General features: G+C 40.6%; 1 protein-coding gene across 2 annotated transcripts in view; it reads left to right on the forward strand.

Annotated features, from left to right (window-relative positions):
- LOC128887225 (5-hydroxytryptamine receptor 2B-like) overlaps nt 1-18,817 on the forward strand; it is a 171,031-nt gene extending 152,214 nt beyond the window's left edge. The window contains exons 7-10 of one of the 2 annotated variants that reach the window (XM_054142901.1): nt 12,670-12,813; nt 15,793-15,948; nt 16,603-16,787; nt 18,236-18,817. In XM_054142901.1, coding sequence (XP_053998876.1) covers nt 12,670-12,813; nt 15,793-15,948; nt 16,603-16,787; nt 18,236-18,722 — 972 coding nt within the window. In that variant the 3' untranslated portion in view covers nt 18,723-18,817. The remainder of the gene's footprint in view (nt 1-12,669; nt 12,814-15,792; nt 15,949-16,602; nt 16,788-18,235) is intronic. The other variant, XM_054142902.1, reaches the window with a different exon arrangement.
- The last annotated feature ends 9 nt before the right edge of the window (nt 18,818-18,826 follow it).

An 18,826-nucleotide genomic window follows, 5' to 3' on the forward strand; every position in this document is an offset into this window, starting at 1 on the left:
CACAATTCAGAAGTTCTACTACTCTCGGATGCCTCGCTCTGTAAACTTGCGGTTCTAAATTTCAAAACGAAAGAATTCCTTTCCAAAAATACATTTCACGAACTGTATTACCACGAACAGCGGACAGGAAAATTCGTTATAAAATCATCTCGCCGGTGAGACGCGACGAAGCGATAAAAAAAAAAACAAAAATAAATTTCGAAATTCGCGAGGCGTGCATGGCCGATATCTGAGTCGTCGGACTTTCGTACGGGCGTTCGATTTGTTTCATCCGGACAAATAGTTTAACGAGTGCTCGTCGTACCGTGCAATTTTCCTGCAAGACGTGAGAAACGGTCAAGCATTTTCGACGGCACACGTACGAGAAACGCGACGGTGCACGCGACCAAGTAGAAGGGTGTCAGGCAGTCGAAAGAACCCTTCGATAACCCTGTCCGACCTGGCAAAAGATGCATCGCAAATAGAAATGTCAGTCGGGGTAGATAAAGCATCGCTGGTTGAAAAATAAGTGGGAAAAGCCAGCAGCCGTATCTCTCTCTCTCTCTTTCTCTCCTGCCACCCACTTGGGTTGTTCGTGGCGGGGAAAATAAATCGGGATCCGTGGACTATTCATAAGACCAACACACGGTATTCAGGGTACACCTCGTGCTTACTCCGCGCGAAGAGGATAGGGAACGTGTGAGACGATAAGTCACGTGTCCACTTTTTCACCGACGACGATTCCATTTATAGTCGAACGCGTCAGCATTAATAATACAGAATCGAAGGTCCCTTTTCAAACGCTATTCCGAATCCTGAAATGCGTCTCGTTCAACAGTGCCGAAATGTCCGTACTGTTTCATGCCACGCAAGGAATTCTCGCAATATCGTAGACAAAATTACTATTTTCAATTAAAATTGTTAGATTGCGAACCCACTAGATGAACGATTATCCTGAGAATGTCACTGTATCTATTCGTGCTAATTTATGTAGGTAATGCTTTCCATTTTTGAATGTTCACAGAATGTATCTACGTGTTTGTACTCGAATGGAGTTCCTTGAAAGTCGATTCTCAAAATGTCATGGTCGAAATTACTATTTTCAATTAACATTGAAACTACATATTATTATATCGAAAATATTAATTGGAAATAATCGAATAATTATTCTGAACAGGCACCAAATGAATGAATATTCCGAGAATATTATCGTGTACCTCCTTCCCTATGATTTCTGTTTCCCGAGTAATCGTTTATTTGTTCTTTATGATGCTTTTGGACTCGATTTTGTGGGAATTCGCTTCCGTTCGTCGTCATAATAGGAAGTCGAGCACATGTAGCATCAATTTGTGTCTCGTAAAGTGGGGGACAAGCGAAACAAATGCATCTAGGATTATAGTGGTATTTACGAGGATTTTAAGAGAAACCTTACGTCATCTTGACGAGCTGACGTAAAACCTACGAAGGATGTAGTTAAACCTCCGTTGATCCTATCGTCGTAAAATCTTCAAAGTAGTTGCCTCTAACTGTTATCCAACTCCCAAGATCGCAATATTGGTAAATGTACTTGTTTGGTCTGTGATAACGTTGCTAAAAATCTAAAATATATTATTACAATTTCCAAAACAGTTTATCTGACTCGACTTTCAACAGGCTTTTAAAATAATTCCGTTCCATTAAATTGAAACAAATTACACCGGTTTTGAGGATAGGAGCTCGTGACGCTTTAGTTGTCTCGCTTCGTACATATGAAACGAGACAAACATCGTCGAGATGCGACTTGAGACGCTTCGGCATCGCCGTTGGTATCGAATCATGGCGTGGAAGCATCCATTGTAAAGGGGGAATAGGTGAAAGAAGATATCACTTTCTGAAAGAATCTTCCGACTGAGTTTGAGGACCCATCGAGCCACGAAGTATTTGTCGAAGGCTTTCGAAGAATAGAAAACTTATCCTTCGCAAACTATGGAACGCTCTCGAGGCGACCGGACTATTTTTATCGGAATATACGAATTTCGAGCGACGAGAAAAAAATGTGAACAACAGTTTGATCTCAAAACTAATCGTTATTTTAATTGAATTATAAAAAGGAGCTTGGGCTATTCAAAAATTTAGAATTTTTGAAATCACTCGAATGGATGAAGGGTGGACTGGTTTTATAAATCCATCGAGTAGCACTTGAGATAATTCTGCTCTAGTTCGAGACATTTTCTTGCCAAACTCTCAGAACGAGCTCGAATATCGTGTCGACCGATCTCCAACTCGTACTGTACATAAGAACCAATCAAGGACAGAGAAACTCGCAGCAAACAACGATCCCGTTCGTTAATTCTTATTGGTCGTTTAACGATTGTTCTTCGCTAAGGAGGTCACCACACAAGACAAACCTCAGACAATACAAACCTCAGAGAGTTACATAAAATCGTAGCTCCGCGAACTTTGGCTCGCTTTTCAATTTGCCGCTCTGTTCGTGTTGCTCGTATTTGTTTGCCAACAGCAAATAGCAGCGAGCCGCGTTGTATACAGTTCGATGCCATTCGTTAATAAACCGATTCACTCGACCGGCGAGTTCCACATTCGAAACTTCGATCGTACGAAATACGTAGTAGAGCTCTTTAACCCCTGGCCGATACGATAGGAGATGGCCACCACAGCTAACCTCCTACCAATTTCCACGAATTCTCGCCCCTATTTGTGTATCGGTCTAAAGGTGAAAGAGCTCGTACGTTTTATATTGGGTTGTCCAGAAAGTTGGTGCCAGTTTTTAAGGAAAATGTTCGAGTCTACAGTTTCGATCCGAACGTGTTCCGAACACAGACGAGGACTGCGATGGGAATCCAGAAGTGCAAGTCAAAGGTTAAATGAAACTCCAGGGAACACTTCTTTCTTTTAAATATTAATGAACCGTTTATTCCCATTCCTTTGAGGTTAAGCCGAATCCTTGCTTAATTAAGCCTCTGTCTACTGCCAAAGTGTCCCAGAAAATATTGCACGCGTTCCATCACTTCACTTCCTGTTACTTTTACGTCCTCTATGGAAACGAAGCGACTCGAACAACTTTTATTTCGAGTAAAAGTAAGAAGTAACTATTTGAAAGGAGTTGTGTATTTCCCACAGCATTGTTTCCGAATAACTAAAATTTCGATTTATGTAGAATAATAAATATTTTAAATAATTCCTGAGATAACAGCGTCGTAAAACAGTTTTCAAACTTTGATTGGTTGCGGTCACTGATTCCCTTGCAATCGGTGCGCCCTTAACATTAAACCTACCAATGTTTCATTTGTAACTATTTCTATCCTGATGGTACAGATGACTAGTTTTGAAGACACGTTTTTCAATTGAATGGAAAAGTGTTTCACGCAGTGCTAAATTGTACAATGCATGAAACACTCGTATATAATTTATACATTCTATTATAAGAACTGTACATACAATCTCATTTTATCGTTCGTGGTAGGTTTAGTGTTAAATAAAGTAACTCGAAAAATAATAAAACTTACGTACTTAAATTCCACAAGTTATTTTTCTATACGATCCAGGTTTGCACCAATTATGTAAATATTCAGAATTAGAAAATATTTTTCACAAATTACGTTGAATGCGTTAATATTCCTCAACTTAATCTGAACTAATTGTACTCGCATACAAATTGTCACATTTAGTGTTACTAGTTTTTCTACGTGCGTACGGCGAACGTGCTTGCAGAGACATGCATTTTATATCTTTCTGTCGCTTTTAAAAGCACTTAAGAGCCAAGAGGTTAAGTGTGTCTGCCTAAAGATAAACGGCGGACCGCGTGAAAATGAAAAGTTACCGTTTTCTGGAAAACTGTTTTACTCGTCCCCTCCCATTGGATTGTGCAACGATTTCGTTCTCTCAAAGAGAGCGTTCAGGGTTTTGTTCAATGTGTCCTAAATGGGGACGCGTTTTGGTACTTCCGGCTTCCTTCACCCGAAAGAGTCCCCCGCCGCGCGAGGTAAAAAGCTGCAGTTTCTTTCCGTAGCCATCCTATCTCGAGACGCTTGTGTACCGTTCGTTATTGTTCACTCGCCCCACTTCTGCTGATCTCGGCCACGAAATATACTCCTATACAATTCCTCCAGTGCATCACGTTTTTCTGGATCACTTTTTTACAGCCCCAGCGAACGTTCAAACGCCGCTCGAGACGATATCGTTCGAACAAGGAAACGCTCCATCGGCGTATTACAATTACTTTGAACGTCCTCGAGGAACGAACAACAACGATAAAAAAATACGACGAAGCGTGCTATCGGTACCGTAAGGGTGCTCGTATAAAAAGGAAAACGCTGTAGCATAAGCATCGATAATTCTCGGTTCTTGCTTATCCATTTATGAGGAATAAAGATATTCTATTAGGTGGAGAAATTAATTCTACGTCTTTCAAAAGTAAATTCACTATTTATTTACGAAGAGAAATCAAAGAAATTTTAATCTTTCCTCGGTCTCGTGCTAACTTATAAGATATAGAAATTAATTCTGTGCATTTCTTAAGTGAATTTACAATTTATTTATAAAGAAAAACTATTATATATGTGTTCTTCTGGAATGTTGGAGGATTAAGAGTTGTATGATTCGCCTTTATAAATAAATAATAAGTTTATGTTAGTAGCACACGGAATTAATTTCTGCGTCTAATACTTTAACAGAAACGAAAAATTATCCGCAATTAATTTAAGACGATATTTTTTATCAGGAAGAGTGACAGGAAGGCGCATCCAAAGGGGTTTGCTTAAAGTCAATACTTATTTCGTATAAAAACTTTTGTATCTGGGGTCTCAAGTGACGCCACAGATTAAACACGACAAAAATCACCCTCGAGCTTAGCGAATTTCTCTCGAATAGATTTCAGCTACCAATTCGAAATGGCGGAAAGGCCACGCCGGGAGGGATGAGAGAAGAGAGGCAGTAAAGACAAAAGTCGATTCGCTTTTGAAGGTGGATTCCAATATCATGAATGGACTTTTAAGCAGGCATGCGTCAGTCCCTTCCTACATCCCCATCCTCCAGATCTCCCCTCTTATCAGCATCACTCTCTTTCCATGCACCTTTCACCCTTTCCAGGAGGATTCTCCTGTCCGACCTCGTTCTCGTTCCACGACGAATTTCCTCGCAAGAGTGCAACGCGGGCTGTCGTGTTAATTAGCACGCAGACTTTCTACGATTTTCTTTTCTCGACGCCGAGAATTTCCATTTCGCGTAAATTGTCCGATTAATAATTCCCATTCGCGCTGATTAAGGTGTGTAACCACCCCTTGACCCCACCAAGGAGGCGGACCGATCTTTGAGAATTTTTAACGTCTAAACTGTGCGACGTGGAACGTTCGAATTTTAATATATAAGTGTCCAGACATCAGGAGTATACCTTGCGTTTGTATCGAAAAGTATCGGTGAAAGGCGTGGCATTGGCACGATTCACCGGAGCTCCCAAAGCCCCTCCTGCGACACAGTATCGGCTGATTTGAAATCAAAAAGTGAGAATTTGTTCGTTTCATTCAGAGATTCATGAGGCAATTATACGGGGTGTGGCCGGACGGGCGGTACAACCGAGCAGAGGATGATACTACATATAAAAATAAGTCGGAAAAGAAAGAATAACATTTTTTCGTTTGATGGTTCGTTTTCGAGAAATAGCAAACTCTGCAACGAGCACCTCTGTGATTCCACAGATTCCATTTTATCTATTTGAAATTTGTTGCAATATACAGAGAAATATTCTAAATACGTGATCCTAATTCGATGGCGACGGGCTGAATATATATCTGAATCTTTTACATTACGTAGTTTCCACGTTAAAAATTCCCAAAGAGTGACCTGTCCGGGTAGGGTGGATCAGGGTAATTATGCGCCATGGACGGCGAGACCTTTGACCGTGACTTTTCAGGACACCTGGCTGAGAGAGGGTAGTTATTAAAAAATCCAAAGTGGATCCGACTGACAAAGGAGCTCCGTTTCGCCAAGACCGCGCAATTGAATTTTTTTTTTCCTCGTCGACGAAGAAAAAGACACTCTAGGGTTGTTCTCGCGGGCTACGCGAGGAAAAATGTTCTCACATGAATTGTATCCTTTGTGAAGTGTCATTAATTTTCCAGCACGGTCGGTTCCCTCGGTAACTTAAAGTTATATACCGACGCCGGTCGTCTCGTTTAACCGGAGGCTCTCGATTCAACGAGCACTGGCCTGATTCCGTTTATCCGAGATAACCGAGGGCCGAATGTAAGTGGAAATTGAGTTAACTGGAGCCGTGTGACGTAACACTTAAGACCTTCTTTAGAACGAGTCCATTGCTAACATATAACGCGATGTCAACTAACTGCACAGGGTCGGTTCAGGTGTGCATGAATTAAGGGGATGTTGCAACGACAATTAGGCTTGTGTGTTTATCGGGGGTCTTCAAACTTTAGACGATATTGAAAATGAAGTAGAATTGAAAATTTCAGAGGAACTAATAAATTGTTGTTAACAAATGTGCTTGAAGGGGCGTTGCATTTTAGACACTTATAGGTTTTCCTAAGTATGAGTCTAGTCTAAAGCTGATGGCCTCTATTTGCTTTCCCAATCGAGGATCACATGATAAGATAATGTATCATAAAGTAATGTACTGATGTTATATTAAATTATGTATAATACAAAATAATATACTGTTATAATATTTTAAAAATATATTGTGTAGAATAACATATTGATAGGATATTCAAATGTGTATTATACAAAATAATATATTGCTGTGTTGTCCAGAAAGTTCGTGGGTAATTTCAGAAAAAAGGAGCATTTCATATTGAAATATATTTATTGGATTACATTTCATCCCACAACTTTAACACCTTTTAAGGGATGCCATGCATGTTATTTGTTTTTGATCATTTCGATATATGCAGACCTGTACCATCTACCAAAAATCGACATGGGCTCTTCAGCCAACACAATATTCTTAATCTATATATCTAAACTACTTATAACAATGACAATAAACCATACGATCGAATTAATAAGGTAGCACATCTTGAAGAGCCTACAGGAAATGATTGTCCAGCAGAAAAATTTGAAAAATGTAGAATATCCTTTTACCCTCAATATTCATCCCTAACAAAAAGATAGCAACCCTCCTCGTGGCTCTATGTAAACTTCCATGTTCCAAGGTAGACTATGCCACTAAAATATTGCCAACCCCGGTATCTGAATCGTAACGAAGCCTCCGTTTGTCCGATTACAATTTTTCAATCCTAAGCTCATAATTCTTAAGCTCATAATCGTTATAGAATGTTACGCTGTCGAGGTCGATTTACGCTAACGATCAGTTCAATTGACAATGCTTCAACGGGCGATATCCTCTGAATTACTCGAACCGACGCGCGACATGAAGTTGCCGAAAAGGTATTTACTCGATTGTGGATCGTGTCCAGAGAATTTCGATGGTTTGGCGTTGCCCGCGAGTCGACGATCTATCCGCGGCTGTTTCGAGTGCTTCAATTTCGCGCCGAACGTTATGACAGTTTAGCACTTGTTGCTCCGCCATCGAGGCATTAATTTCGTCGGAACTTTCAATCGGGAGCCTAGCACTCCGAATTACTGCGCGGTTGATCGATTTAAAGAACCGAACAAACAAACCGCTGACTCCGTTCCAATGCCCGAAGCAATTTTTCATGTAATTGACAACGTTTTGCGCCTAGCCCGATATTTTCGACTCGATAAATCCATCAAGTAATTGAACAAACATCCCCCACAATCCGAATCAATTTTAAAATTCGGTATTCGTCTGTGACAGGGGTTACAAAAGTGTATAGTCCAAGCATTTTTTTGGATAAAACTGCGTCCAGGTAATTTGTTTTATCGAATGCAGGAAATATGACGTCAGGGGTGACGTAAGAGGATGCTCTTTTATTCCAGGGTTGAAAAATAGATTTTGTTTTGTTAATATTCTTATTGTTTTATTATTATGTCATCGAAATTTAAAGATGTATCAAAACTCGCATTTCAGATCGAGTTCAAATTTTACACATACATAAAAGACACTTCTAGCTACAACGTGAATTAGGAAATTTTTTTTATATATTTTGAAATAATCTTGAGGGGTCACTAAAGTGACAAAGTTTAGAGGAAAAATCGAAGACTTGAGTTCAAAAGGGTTAACTAATACGGAAGATTAATCAATAGATCAATTTTTTAATGGATTCGAGAATATCCCAATGTTTCGCAACGCGATCGGTCCGCTGGAACTTCGATACCGATATCGATCCTAATCTCCTTACTAGGGAGTACATACGTTACTCGCTGACGCGAACAGATGATTTACGAGGCCGATCCCGCTGAGGCAGCCGAGCCGGAGATTCTATTGCGCGCTGAACAAATGCTTTCCAACTCTCTCTCTCTCTCTCTTTCTCTCGATACCGTGTATTCGGACGTGTAATCATAGCTTGTTTCCAACACACCGATGCATGACTACGGTGTTGCGATTACATTCACAGTTCCCGATCACCTTGGTCCCTCGTGTAATGGATCTCCAGGAAAGATCCTCGCCTCGGGAATTGAATTTCTTTTCTCAGGGGCCAAAGGGAACGTTCCCATTGACGCTTTGTTCCGCACTTCTTCTCTCCTTTGTAGCAAATTTGCACCGGCTGATTGGCAAAGTTTACAAGTTCCCTGTATCGCGTACGTTCCCTCTACACGTATGCGTTTCCTTTGATCGCAAGCGTCCCGATTTATTCGAGTATGAAACTTCTGCGCGTAGAAAGCAAATGGTTAATGTCGTGGAGCGACACCAACGACTCTAACAAAATTGAGAATCGGCTACAGAAATCTAACTGCTTGATTAGAACAAAGTAATTGAATCTGTATCAAAATTTAAAGATTGGTACACGCACTAATGCGCATATTATTATAGAGACTTCTGTATCCGTACCTCCATTAAAATAATTAAAGATCTTGAAAGTGGTGTAATTGCAACAAAATTAGCGAGAATATGTGGTATTGGGAAATTTACGATTACAGATATTAAAAAACACAACGGGAATTCTACGCAGCTGTTTGCAATACAAAATGTGCGACTTAACGGTTAAAAAGTAATAGGACCCTCAGTTGTTGGAAGAAACTCAATTTTGTTCATTTCTATTTGAATAAATGATATTTAATACGAAATAAAATAATTGTTCTATTATCCGGAAATTCCACTATCCTACTGTATTCCTAACTGTATTATTCCACTATACTACTGTATTCTTAATAATCTCGTAAAGGGCTGCGTAGCGTAAATGAAACCAAAAATGCAGACTGTGAAAAAGGGCGGCTTCGTAAATCCCAAGGAAACTATCTCGCGCAACTTTGGCACAAGCAGAAGGAACTTTGTTTAGGAAATGACGCTCGAAATATGGAACAACCTTTTAAATCTGCCATACCGAATATACGGGCCACCCCGTCTCTCTCGTGATTTAAAATTTGTACCCGAGCAACTTCGAATTTAGAATCTGCGCGCTCCCTACACGCCAATACTTCGCCTGAACGAACGCACTCGCCACTTTTATTATTTATTGCATATGAATTATTTATCGCGACTGCGTCGCCCGTCCTCCCTTGGACCTCCTAGTTCTCGCCCGGTGGCTCGCCATAAATTTTCGCGGGCGGATAAATTCGTCGCGTTTACCGAAACCCTTCGTCTACGTCCACCGGCTCGACATTTCTAATTAACCGGGCGGGCATCTTTAATTAGCCAGGTGGGAACATCCGAACGGATGCGGATAAGAAAACTCTCGGTCAGGTGCGTTTCCGGGCGGGAAACGCGCGCTTTAAATTAATGAGGCCCGTGCAAACGTAACGTTCGTAAAATTGTCAGCGACCTTTCCAGCTGTTTGGCGATTCAAAAATATTTTCCAGGTGAAAACGTTGACGTTTACCGTTTGTGAAGGAAAAAGGAAATTCAGAGCACGTAGTGGCTAACATTTATCGGTTGAAGTAATTTCCTGGAAAGAGCTTGAATTGAAATAATTATTTTGTGAGTTTATGTCAGGGTTAAACGACGAAAGATAATGTGCAAAATAAACGTAGCCGAGAAGAAGAATTCTTTCCTTCTCTTCTGGCTAGCAAAAGGAACGACAAGTTGCTTCTGCCATAAACTTCCAATTCCTAAATTCCCTAACAGCAAATCTTTTGAAAAGATCGATGTCCTACTCGTTCCTTATTAGCGAGTACCGTGTACAGATGTTTCCTCGACGAAAAAGAAGATCACTCGCCGAAGATCGCGTCTCGACGAGAAGGGAAGCCTCCCCGTTTCTTCCCGAGGCGAACAAGGCACCGTTCATAAAACGAGATGCTTTTTAGCTCCCTCGCCGAATATCCCTGTAACCCTCGCACTTCCTCCCCGTCCTTCGCTACCCCACGTCGACAAAACTCGTACCTTTGAGCCATCGTACTCCGATATCCTTGTCTTCGGCCAGGGCCGAGCAGCTTCTACCACATGTTACGATCGAAGTTACACGAGACGTGCGTCGTAGAAATGAGCGATCGTCGTCTGGTAACTAGGCCAATTACGAGGGGGAAGTCTTGGTGCGTTCCCTTCGTGGAAAGCCGAAGCGATTTTCCACCAGGACGCGTTCGGCCTTCGGACACTTATCGGTGCGTGGGTGACTAGGGACGAATAACGATGAGTAGGAATTTATTTTTAGGGTTTAGACACTCTGGATTTGTCTTTGATGCTTCTAGACAGTATAGCGAGAAGTACTACTTTGTTCCACGATATTACTGGTATTTCCACTGTCGACTCGGCTGCTACCGTAGCGTTCGTTATTCCGGCTGTTATTGCTACGGTTACTGTCGCGGAAACAGATATTACAATTTTGCCGTGAGACTACCCCGTTATTATGCTTCCATTATTGTATTTTCCGCCATAGGGACCAGCTGTAATTAGACTTTGGCTTCGATGCTGGACGAGGGCTTTCAGCGCTGCCTCGAGTAAATTCATTTCGAGAGCTCCGCTTTTGTTTCGATGAATGCCCAAAAGTCGGCGAACACGGGTCGGAAAAGTGTCCGTTAAACGGTTAACAAGTTGAGGGGGAGCGTTAGATGGAGTTTAACCCGGCGGTAGCGAAAGTTGAAAATCAATTCCACGTTCGTAGGACGAGAAAGGATGTCGGGACGTGCAACTCGTAAGCCTGCGAGCGGCGTTGAATACGCTCGGCTGAAATCCTCGGCGGACCTTTCATTTCCTGTTTCAACCTCGAGGAGACGCGCATTGTCGCTAAACCTGACGTTTCGTTCATTACAATCGGGAGAATAATCTTGCTCGTGCACAACTCGTAAACATTATCGGGAAAGTTTCGTCGAAACAGTGGAATTAAATTCACTCGTCGCACACTCGCTTTGTGGAGACTCCCGACGGTGCGACGGTGGACAGCGGAACCGTTTATCGACTATGAAGTAGCGCGAATGTGTGGATTGCTGATAGGTCGTTGCTTATTAGGTCCCCGCGCGAGTTCGGGCCATTTATTGTTCTGGTATTGAAATTAATGTGTGAAGCATACCTTGAAACATTATAAAAAAAAATGTAATCATTGAACTGTGGATATTTATGCTGATTAATGATTTCTTAGACACGCAAAGAGAATTGAAAGTATATTTAATTTTTTGAACGGTATAATATGTATATTATCGCTGGTATTTAATACATGTTTGCATTTGTGCACCTTCTCATACATTTCCCCACCGTTTCATTTACGATAAATGCACAGTTTTCCTCGCTAGTCGCTATGCAATTTTTCTAACTTTTTTATCAAACATAAACACAATCTGTGGACACGAGCATATGAGATGATTTATCAGAACCTGATAGACGCAATAGAAACTTTTATTGTTTCTTAATCAAATAATCAGTTGAAGGGATATAAGTTACAACAGTCTAAGTCACGTTGCGATCGGTAGTGATTATGCAATCAATCTCAACAGATGACCCACGATCTGGCAGGTTTGCCAAGATTGATGACGAAAGTTAATTGAATGTAATCTTTGCCCAACAGATTGATTGAAATCGTACGAAGCACTTCTTGTTCATGGAATGGTCGAAAATAATTCTTCGTGTAGAAATGAATCGATGATTTCGAATGAATTTTAATTATATTAAAATTATGTTAACCTTCTATGGGATGGAAGTTTTTTTCTGCAAACAATTTTCAAGGGATTAGTTTGATATTTCAGGTTGATGGTAATGTCAACCGGCATCAATATTATTATCAGAGACATAATATAATTAAGACGTATACGTTGTCCTGTAAAAAAATCGTCGGTAACGTACGAGTATTTTGTGTCCTTAATTGTGGACGCCAGATCTGAAAGGGTTAATAACTTAAATAACTTGTTCGACGACTATCAAATACTGTTTTCCTTTTTTCCCCACACTTTCCAAACCATCTCCATCGCTATGTTTTCTTTTTTTCTCTTAATATACAGAGCCACGAAAACTAGGCCAATAACTGACCGTTCGATGAAACTGTCCTCGAGATGATCCCCAGACGTTCGAACGCTCGCGTACACGGGTCCCAAGGCTCGATGCCTCGAGGATCACCCTGGAGAGGGTGTCGATGTTAAAGACACCCTCAGGATCCTCGTGGCGCATCGATCCATCCCGACGAGGCACGAACGACGCCACGCACACACCCTCCTAACAGATAATTCTGTTTATTACAGATAAACTCCAGCTGGTCGCTCGGACCAGAGCTTTGCGACATGTGGACCAGCAGCGACGTTCTCTGCTGCACCGCCTCGATATTGCATCTGGTGGCTATCGCGGTCGACAGATATTGGGCAGTCACCGATCTCAATTATATACAGGTTAATTAACACCCGTCGCGGTCGACTGCGATCAGCGAACCGTGCACCGGAACCCCGAACGAATGACGGAACTTGCGTCACAATCGCGTGCTAGGGACCCGTAGGGACGACAGTATCGCGAAGGAGATCAGACCGCGCTGATACGCTCGTATATCGATCCCAGGATGTGATTCGATAATCGGGTTCTCGGTGTCCTGCTCCCTTTGTGCCACCGTGGTACGGGGGATCGTTAAAGTGGAGGATGCAATTAGTTGGACCGTTGCGTGCACGACCGTGAGCGACGTTGTTCGGTTCCTTTTTCTTCGAGATCCCGTTGAATTGCGCGGAAAAGTGCTCTGGAATGAACTCCTGTAATGGAGCCTCCTTTCTTTCCGCGTAGCTAGAGGGGAGAGTTTTGTCGCAATACGAGGAACTCGCGAGTCTTTGAAACATCGGAGCGTGGCACGGTGCGACGAGTATATGGACGATCCAGGCAATATTCGTGATTCATTTTTAGGCTGGTCGGTTTTTAATCCGAGAATCTTAATATTGGTTTGAAGAGAACGTAGTAGTTTAATTTAAAAAAAAAAAAATTGAGTTGGCTTCGATTTCTTAATAAATAAGATCATTTGTCCAATTTTTGCTACCGTTTGTTAACTGACTAACTTTTCTTTGAAAATCGTGGCGATCATTTTCAGTATTTGGGTATCTGGAAGAAAAATGATGAATCTGTCAGGAAAAAACTAAAGTAATATTGAAAAGTATAAAGAGCGCTATCGGATACCACGTAATACATGACTAAGGAGTTATTCTCTTTGGAACAAAATTCTGTTCAATGTAAAGCGGCACGTGCTTGTGCATCATGCCAATATGTGTATGAGAATCTGTCGAACGGATAGATCACCTGCCATGCTTCGGTTAAGGCTTTGTATCTTCGTCAATTTCGCAAATATTGCCTTCAAACTTTTACAGGATATTGGCGAAAGATCAATCATGTTAAAACAAAGGGGAAAAATGGATTTTTATTTATCCTCCTGAATGTATAATCCCCCTCGAGAGGTTGCATCTACCAGGAGGCCTGAAAAAAAACAGAAGGGTTGTGAAAGTGTTTTTGTGAAAAGTATAAGCTCGTTCTTTTTAGCAATTTTATAGAAAGGAAATATAAAATATTATTTTTATTGAACTATGCGTTATTTTAACTGCATTCAACACTTTAATAACTGGCCTACTTAGAAGCATTGTACAATTTAAATAAGGATTTTCTAGATTGCTATATATATTACTCTACAGTATATCAAAACCCTTGCCTGTTTTCCCAAGTTGAGTCTGCACTTTAGAAGAGAACTTTCTACATTAAAATATATTAATAGTGGCTAATATTAGCTCGTACATACTGTTATAAGATAAAATTCTGAAGCTGGACATCGCAAATATGTATCGTTAGAAAGAAGATAAAAATTACAAAATATGTTTTGGAATATCAATGTTGTAAACGTGTAGCTTATAAAATAAAAAGATATTCATAATTCGTATACTTGCTTATAAGCTGGATAATGGACAACCAAGAATAGAATTTGAAGTGAATTAGAATTTGACGTGAATTATTTGTTTCCACAATTAAAATATTATTTCTTTTATTAACGCCTTATTTATTTTCTCGATTCGTGTATTGTAAGTAAGCAATCAAGAACGAAATTATTAGAATCCTATAAATAACCTTTCTTGCAGATAAAGTGTTGGAGTAGTATTTAAAATATTTTTCTCTAAATTGTACCCAATCCTGTATGCAGCCCCTCGAGGCGCGTCGAAACAGATTTTGATTATTTAAGTGTGGTATCGGATGAATGTATCGAAATTCCGTGCACTGCTTCGTATCGAGCAATCAAGCTGGTATCGTATCAATGACAGCCGACAGTTAATCGAATCTAAATCCTATGATATTCTGGTACCGGTACCCGCATATTCGAGATAGTTCCCTGCTCTGGGATTTGAGACTCGGGATTACGATGATATCCTTGTAGTTCGAGGAGCTAGCTATCCTGAGCGAAACGGTGAGTTATATTGAAATAGTTCTGGCAACGGAACAGGGCGCATATCGCAATTGCCTAAATCGCGCTCGATCATTCGAGAACTTACTTGAACCGTTCAGTCTTCGGTTGAAATCCTCTTGGTCTTGGAGTATCGATACACCCATTCGACATAGTCCAACGGAAACTTTGACAGATGGGTTATTTGCGTCAACCTCGTAACCAGAGCTTCGTATTAATTACATTATTGAGAAAATTCGCGTCGATTACTTGCTTTAATTTAATTTAATAACAAACAAATTGTTGAGTAAAGAAAACATAACTTCCGTTCGTCTTGAAACGTATATGTATAACCAATAATTTGTCCTTAGGTCTTTAGGTTCTCTTTAGGGAAACATTCTTGAAGTAAAAATTCTAATATTTATGATAAATTGTATTTTAATACATTCGCAACCGCTGACGTGATTCACGTTGCTTTAAATTCTATTCCTGGTTACGAAAATATTATGAAAATCTTTTTGTTTTATACACTATATATTTACAACATTGATATTTCAAACTCTAACCCTAACGATACATATTTGCGATGTCCAGCTTCAGAATTTTATTATTTTCGTCAGTATTGCGTAAAATATCTGCCGGTCCCGAATGTGTTAATATAATATAATTTATAACTTCGGTTTTTAGTACCTCAAGCATATCCTAACGAAAAATCTATTTCTTGACCCAGAGAAAATATGGCAGCCCCTAAAAGTTGAAGAGAAATTACGAGTACCTTTTTATTTACAAAAAAGAAAAGACACTGCCAATAACTAAACGTCCTCGATATGCAAGCGTCCAGACCTTGGCCTGAATACCGTCTCGAACACGGGGATATAAAAATATCTGGCGCAGAAAAATAGTGGCCCCGATGGGGCTGAAATCGAGGGATTCTCGAGTGCGACAGCCGCTGAAGGAATTTCTTTACTTCCAGGCGAGGAATCCGAGGAGGATCGGTATCCTGATCGTCACCGTCTGGCTGGTGTCCTTAGGAATCTCGTTGGCACCCCAACTCGGCTGGAAAGATCCTGATTATTTAGACCGTATAGCCGACGGAACGTGTCTGGTGTCTCAGGATCCTGCATACCAGGTTGGTGCTTCTTGATAAATCAGAATCGACGACGCGCAATTTCGGTATTGGCCAGCCTTCCACCTCGATTCAACCAAGGCACGACAGGGATTTCTTAATTAAGATGCAATTATTAACAAAATAAATGTTCGATACATATTCCAGATCGTTTATGATTCGAATCGTGTATGGGACTCTTTTAGTCTCGTTCAATCTTCAATAAAAATCACACGATTCAAATTCTCAAAATTTTCTGTGTGTACTTAAACAGAAACAGCTCTTTATCAATTATTCGAATAAAATCACTTTTAAGTAACTGTCATCCTAAAATAGATCGTTGTTTTTGCTTCGTATATCCTTTCATTTGAAAAAATAATTTTTCGAAGAATATTGGTAATGTCTTTGGAATTACAATTCTTCAATTGTTTTATTTTTGTACGTGTATACGGTCTCAAAAATATCTATTTAACCCTTTGCACTCGAGGGGCAACTTAGAAGCGACAGTCTTTGTTTATTATAGACTTCGTTAAATCTCGAATTATTCGTAGCGATATTTGATAATGACTTTTCTCGTTTTTACGAAAAATTGAAAACAGTGAGAAAATTTTAAAGTGTAATTGAAAACTACACTCGAAACGAGAAATGAAATGGGAATTTTCTTGAAATATTTTGCAGATCTTCGCCACCTGCGCCACTTTCTATCTGCCCCTGCTCGTCATTCTATTCCTGTACTGGAGGATATTCCAAGCTGCACGAAAGCGAATCAGGAAGAGGCCAGGCACTATCGTGCAACCACCCCGTGAAAGAAGAGGCATCCTCAGACTCGTCACAAGAAGGTCGCGGTTCTCAGCAGATTACACGTTACGAGACTCGTTAGAGGCGCAATTTAAGTTACCCTCTTTCATTCAGTATTTCCGCGAGGCTGATTTTTGCACGCGGCGCACTAATTACGCTTTCGAATTGTTAGACGTTACCCTGTCGTCCATAAGTCGCTGGACTAGTTTGTCCGCCTTGGAAAGTGGAAATTAAGACACGAATAGAATTTTCTCTAGCAACCTTACCGCTCTGTTTCGTTAAATTTCCCATTTTTAAGTTATTATTCTGTTACACATTATTTTCCGTCACTTTCTCATATCTGTGTTACAATGTTCTGTCCCCTTAATTTGCTTCTTTTATTCAATTACTTTATTTAAGGTCACATCAACTACGAGGTTATTAATGACATCGTCAATGATTACAATTTAATTATAATTTATTTAACACGTTATATTTCAATAATATCTTGAATAATTTGAGGAATTCGTTTCTGTTGTTAAGGATTGTATGCATACGACATATTTGAAAATTTAAACTCTATTCGATTGTGTTGTATTTCCTGACATTCTTTAATTAAATATTTTACTGGGGCTCGTTATGACCTCTTAAATTCGATAAAACGATTTTTGGGCTAACGAAATGACTCTCAAACTTGCGCATCAAATAAAATGATCGAAATGGCCTACTTTCCGGAAGGGTAGAGCTTCACAATATCATCTTGCAAATTCTAATCGTAATTTTCATCGATATCTGATACCTATCTCCGATTGGTTACGTTGCGCCATCGTTTCGAGCGGATTAGAATCGTGTTTGACATGATTGACATTCGATTCAAACACGTTCGCTAATTAGAAACTTTGGACGAATGTCACTTAGCAACGGGACGTTTGCGGACGTACCTCTGTACAACATTTTGCCATAAATGCAATTAGTTCTATACACTTATTAATTTCTTTATTTGTATTACTTCTTAACTGCCTAATTTAATTACTTTGTTCGTATGAAGTTACCCTAGCCAAATAGCTCGCTACATGTACCATACAATAAATGAACTTTAACACTTTGAAATGAAATATTCGTAAAACGGTATACTATACTTTGCAATTCCAAATATTTTATCAAATAATAATTAATGTTCTCTTCTTTTACCGAAAAATAGAAAGGTATCATAAAATTCATACGGCACAACTACTAAATACATAATATATAAATAGAATTTCTTATTAGAACATGTGCTAAAAAATATAACCAAACATCCCTATGATAAAATGCTTTTTAGCTTATGAAACAAACGTGCGATAAAGAGTGCAAGTCGTTCGAGAACGTCCCGTAAAGTAAGTTCAAACCAGCTCGACCATCGACAAAGTTTTCCACTCGAAACTTCATCTATCTTCACGCAAAAAGAAAAAAGAAAAAGAAGTTATCCCCCCCTGTCGTTTTAAGCGTTTGCACGCCCCGAAGGTCGCTGGTAACTCGATGCAACTCGTTTCAGGCCAAGGGAGGAGTCAACGGCGTTCACCATAACGAGATCAACGCCAGACCACTCGTCGATCTCGCCAGAGAAATCGTCGTCGTACAACGGTGCGAATACGACGCAGTCGGCCACGGTGACGCCGTCGACGGTGTCCACGACGACGACCACCACGGCGACCACCGTCACGCACCCATCGAGCAGCCATTCGACCTCCTCCACGAAGAGAACTCGCGAGACGATCGAGTCGAAGCGCGAGAGGAAGGCAGCGAAGACGCTGGCGATAATAACCGGCGCGTTCGTCGCCTGTTGGCTGCCTTTCTTCTTGGTGGCGTTACTACGCGCCACGTGCGACGTATGCGAGCCACCGGAGCTCATGGCGAACTTCTTCCTGTGGCTGGGCTACTTCAATAGCACCCTGAATCCCGTGATCTATACAGTGTTCTCGCCAGAGTTCAGGCAAGCCTTCAAGAGGATGCTCTGCGGTAGTTCCAGGATAATTCGCTAACAGTGGATTTAAACTGTATCGTTCTCGGTGCCAGGGAATGTGTGTGCATGAGACAAGGAGAGAGAGAGAGAGAGAGAGAGAGAGAGAGAGAGAGAGAGAGAGAG

This window comes from Hylaeus anthracinus, unplaced genomic scaffold (genome assembly GCF_026225885.1).
Source record: "Hylaeus anthracinus isolate JK02 unplaced genomic scaffold, UHH_iyHylAnth1.0_haploid 11985, whole genome shotgun sequence".
Classification (NCBI taxonomy): Eukaryota; Metazoa; Arthropoda; class Insecta; order Hymenoptera; family Colletidae; genus Hylaeus; species Hylaeus anthracinus.